Raw genomic sequence first — 2455 nt, 5'->3', positions numbered from 1 at the left:
CATCCTCGACGGTGATCGCCAAACCCTGTCTCGGCTTTCTGCTCCTCTTGGGCCACCGCAACATCGACCCGGCGCTTTAGGCCTGCACATTCGCGAGCCAGGCACGGCCAAGCGAAGCGAGGACAGGGTGCACCATGGAGGTCATCACGGCAGCCTGGCACCCACGAACGGTTCCTCGGGTAATGAGCCCCATGTTTGAGTGTGCTTGCAAGGATGTTCTTGGTTTTCTTCTCGACGACATGTGGCTCTTTGAAGAAATGAAAAGATGCACTGTATTAGTTAGCTTCTGCCCACCTATCCAGGCATGTCCTATATGTTACCTCCGATTTGCGAAATCTAAATGTGAGGTACATCTCATCAACCGGAAACCAATAAATAGGCCCGTCGGCAAGATAATAACGCAGCCATTGTCTTCTGCCCTTCTTTGTTTCGCACACAGCCCTTCGTAGACTCGCTAAAGCTGAAGGGGTGGGCATTCAGTGACAGACCACTACGGTGCCTTCGATCAATCCAAGTTCCCTCCCAGACGGTATTGTGTACATCGTGTTACTTCTGAATCAATGTGCATGTGGCAAGGACCTTTTTCTCCCCATGATCAAATTTCTGGTAGATGAAGAATCTTATATCTACCGGAATGAGACAGAGATCTCTAGTAGACCGCTCCAGTCAGCAGCAAGAGTTGCGGGTTCATGTATGGTTGGTGGACAGGGCCTCCCTGACCCACGTTTCCCGCCGAATGTACTACGGCCTCATAAACAACCTCCACCCACATGTTATGTGTTGCAGGAAACGATGACAAGGTTCAAACAGCCTATGCTACGTGCGAGCGGCCCTCAGCCAATGTTGAAGAACGGGTGAGGGAACATGACCAACTGATGGAACTGCTCGTAGCGAGAGGCGACAACGTTGACGCGAGTGTTGTGCTACATAAGGCCTTTGTTCAGTCGGCATGGACTCGATATCACTTCAAAAGGCCACGAAAGCAGTGGGATCGGGGCGATGGAGATCTTGCTTCGGCCTGGCGCATAGCCCAATATGTGGGTAGAGTTCAAGGAGACCATCCTCCGTTCAATCCTTGGGTAGCACTTGATGGGCCGAAGCCATGCTGATCTCAGCATGTTGCAACTGCTACGAGGACTTTGGCCGGCTGGATACGATGGAACACCATAACAAAGTCGCTGTGATGACCGGTATGTTGTGGCGCTATGAGAAGGCAAAGTCATTCCTTCAGCGAGCCCTCGACCAGGGAGCGTCTCGCTTCTTTGACAAGATCCGTCGGAGAGGGTGTCTTGTCAAATTCATGACCCAGCCTTCAACAAGCGGCATCATTCTTAGGCTCGGCGACGGCAAGCCGGGTGCGGCACCTTGGATATGGACGGAGATCAGGTTTGCTCCGGAGGCCAAATTGGCCTGGTAGCGAGCCTGTATGTGCCTGTCGGAAGAGGCAGACGAAATGACGAAGATAGAAACATGGACCTTCAGGCGATGGTGGAGGGGACTTGAGATATCGTTACCCACATGTTGCGCAGGTACAGTAACCCTCGGGTTGTCATTGTGCGCTGTCTGCGTAACGACCGGCATTCAGAGCCGTTAGATGAGGCTCCTGGGAATGATGCGTTGACCAGATATCAACAACATGCCCGTAACAAGCGATGGCGGCATGAGATGACCTTAGCGTGGGTAGAACATGGATCAGCTTCTGGTTCACCATGAGCAGTGACAAAGTCGCTACTAATTCCCATACTCCAGCATCTGTGTCAGAAGTAGGTGATTTGGCAACCCACAAGTGAGCTTCCAGAATAAAGCAGAAAGCACGTTCTTTTATCGACACTCATTTAAAACAGATGCACAGACACACGCAGTCGTTTCTATAGTTGCCACATTTAAAGTACATGCATTCTTCTGCGAGATTGAGTTCAAGACCGAACAGTAGGCGAGGGTGGGTGTGCGGGGATGTTGTGTCACGATTGGGATTGGAATCGCGATCGAGATCTTAAATTTTGAAATTTGTCAATTCTCATCCGTGAAAACAAGCCCCCAGACGAAAGTGGCTGGGGGCAGCCGGACGCCAAGGCTCTGTTTTTCGCAACGTACCTGAGAAGAGGTGTGCTGTCGTGCAGGCGACACATTCCTCACAATTCACTCGCTTCGAAGCCATCTGATGCAGCCCGGGATGCGACGTCAGCGCCGATGGTTATGGCGATATGCAGGCTATGCCACGTTCACTCAACCCTGACACCACTCTTCGCAGATGAGCCGTCGTCGTGGCTGGCCTGTAAGCTTTTGTTCCATGAACACGGCTGAACGTGTCTTGCATGAGCAGCCTCATGGCTTGAGAAACATAACCGAACTGCGCTCCGGCGAGCACACCAGGAGATGAGTGGAAAGGAGCATTTGCTCCAGGGCTTTCACTAGCCTGCTATCCTTCATGCACACATCGACAGCAAGCCCATGG

General features: G+C 52.0%; 1 protein-coding gene across 1 annotated transcript in view; it reads left to right on the top strand.

Moving 5' to 3' along the window:
- VDBG_02458 (FDD123) overlaps positions 1-199 on the top strand; it is a gene marked incomplete at both ends in the record, with an annotated part of 1006 nt that extends 807 nt beyond the window's left edge. Inside the window, one exon of the mRNA XM_003008224.1 lies at positions 98-199. Within this exon, the coding sequence (XP_003008270.1) occupies positions 98-199 (102 nt within the window). The remainder of the gene's footprint in view (positions 1-97) is intronic.
- Between the last annotated feature and the right edge of the window lie 2256 nt (positions 200-2455).

This window comes from Verticillium alfalfae, genomic scaffold (genome assembly GCF_000150825.1).
Source record: "Verticillium alfalfae VaMs.102 supercont1.2 genomic scaffold, whole genome shotgun sequence".
NCBI classification, from domain to species: Eukaryota; Fungi; Ascomycota; class Sordariomycetes; order Glomerellales; family Plectosphaerellaceae; genus Verticillium; species Verticillium alfalfae.
Note: the sequence above shows the minus strand (reverse complement) of the source record. Positions and strands in the feature narration are given on the sequence as shown.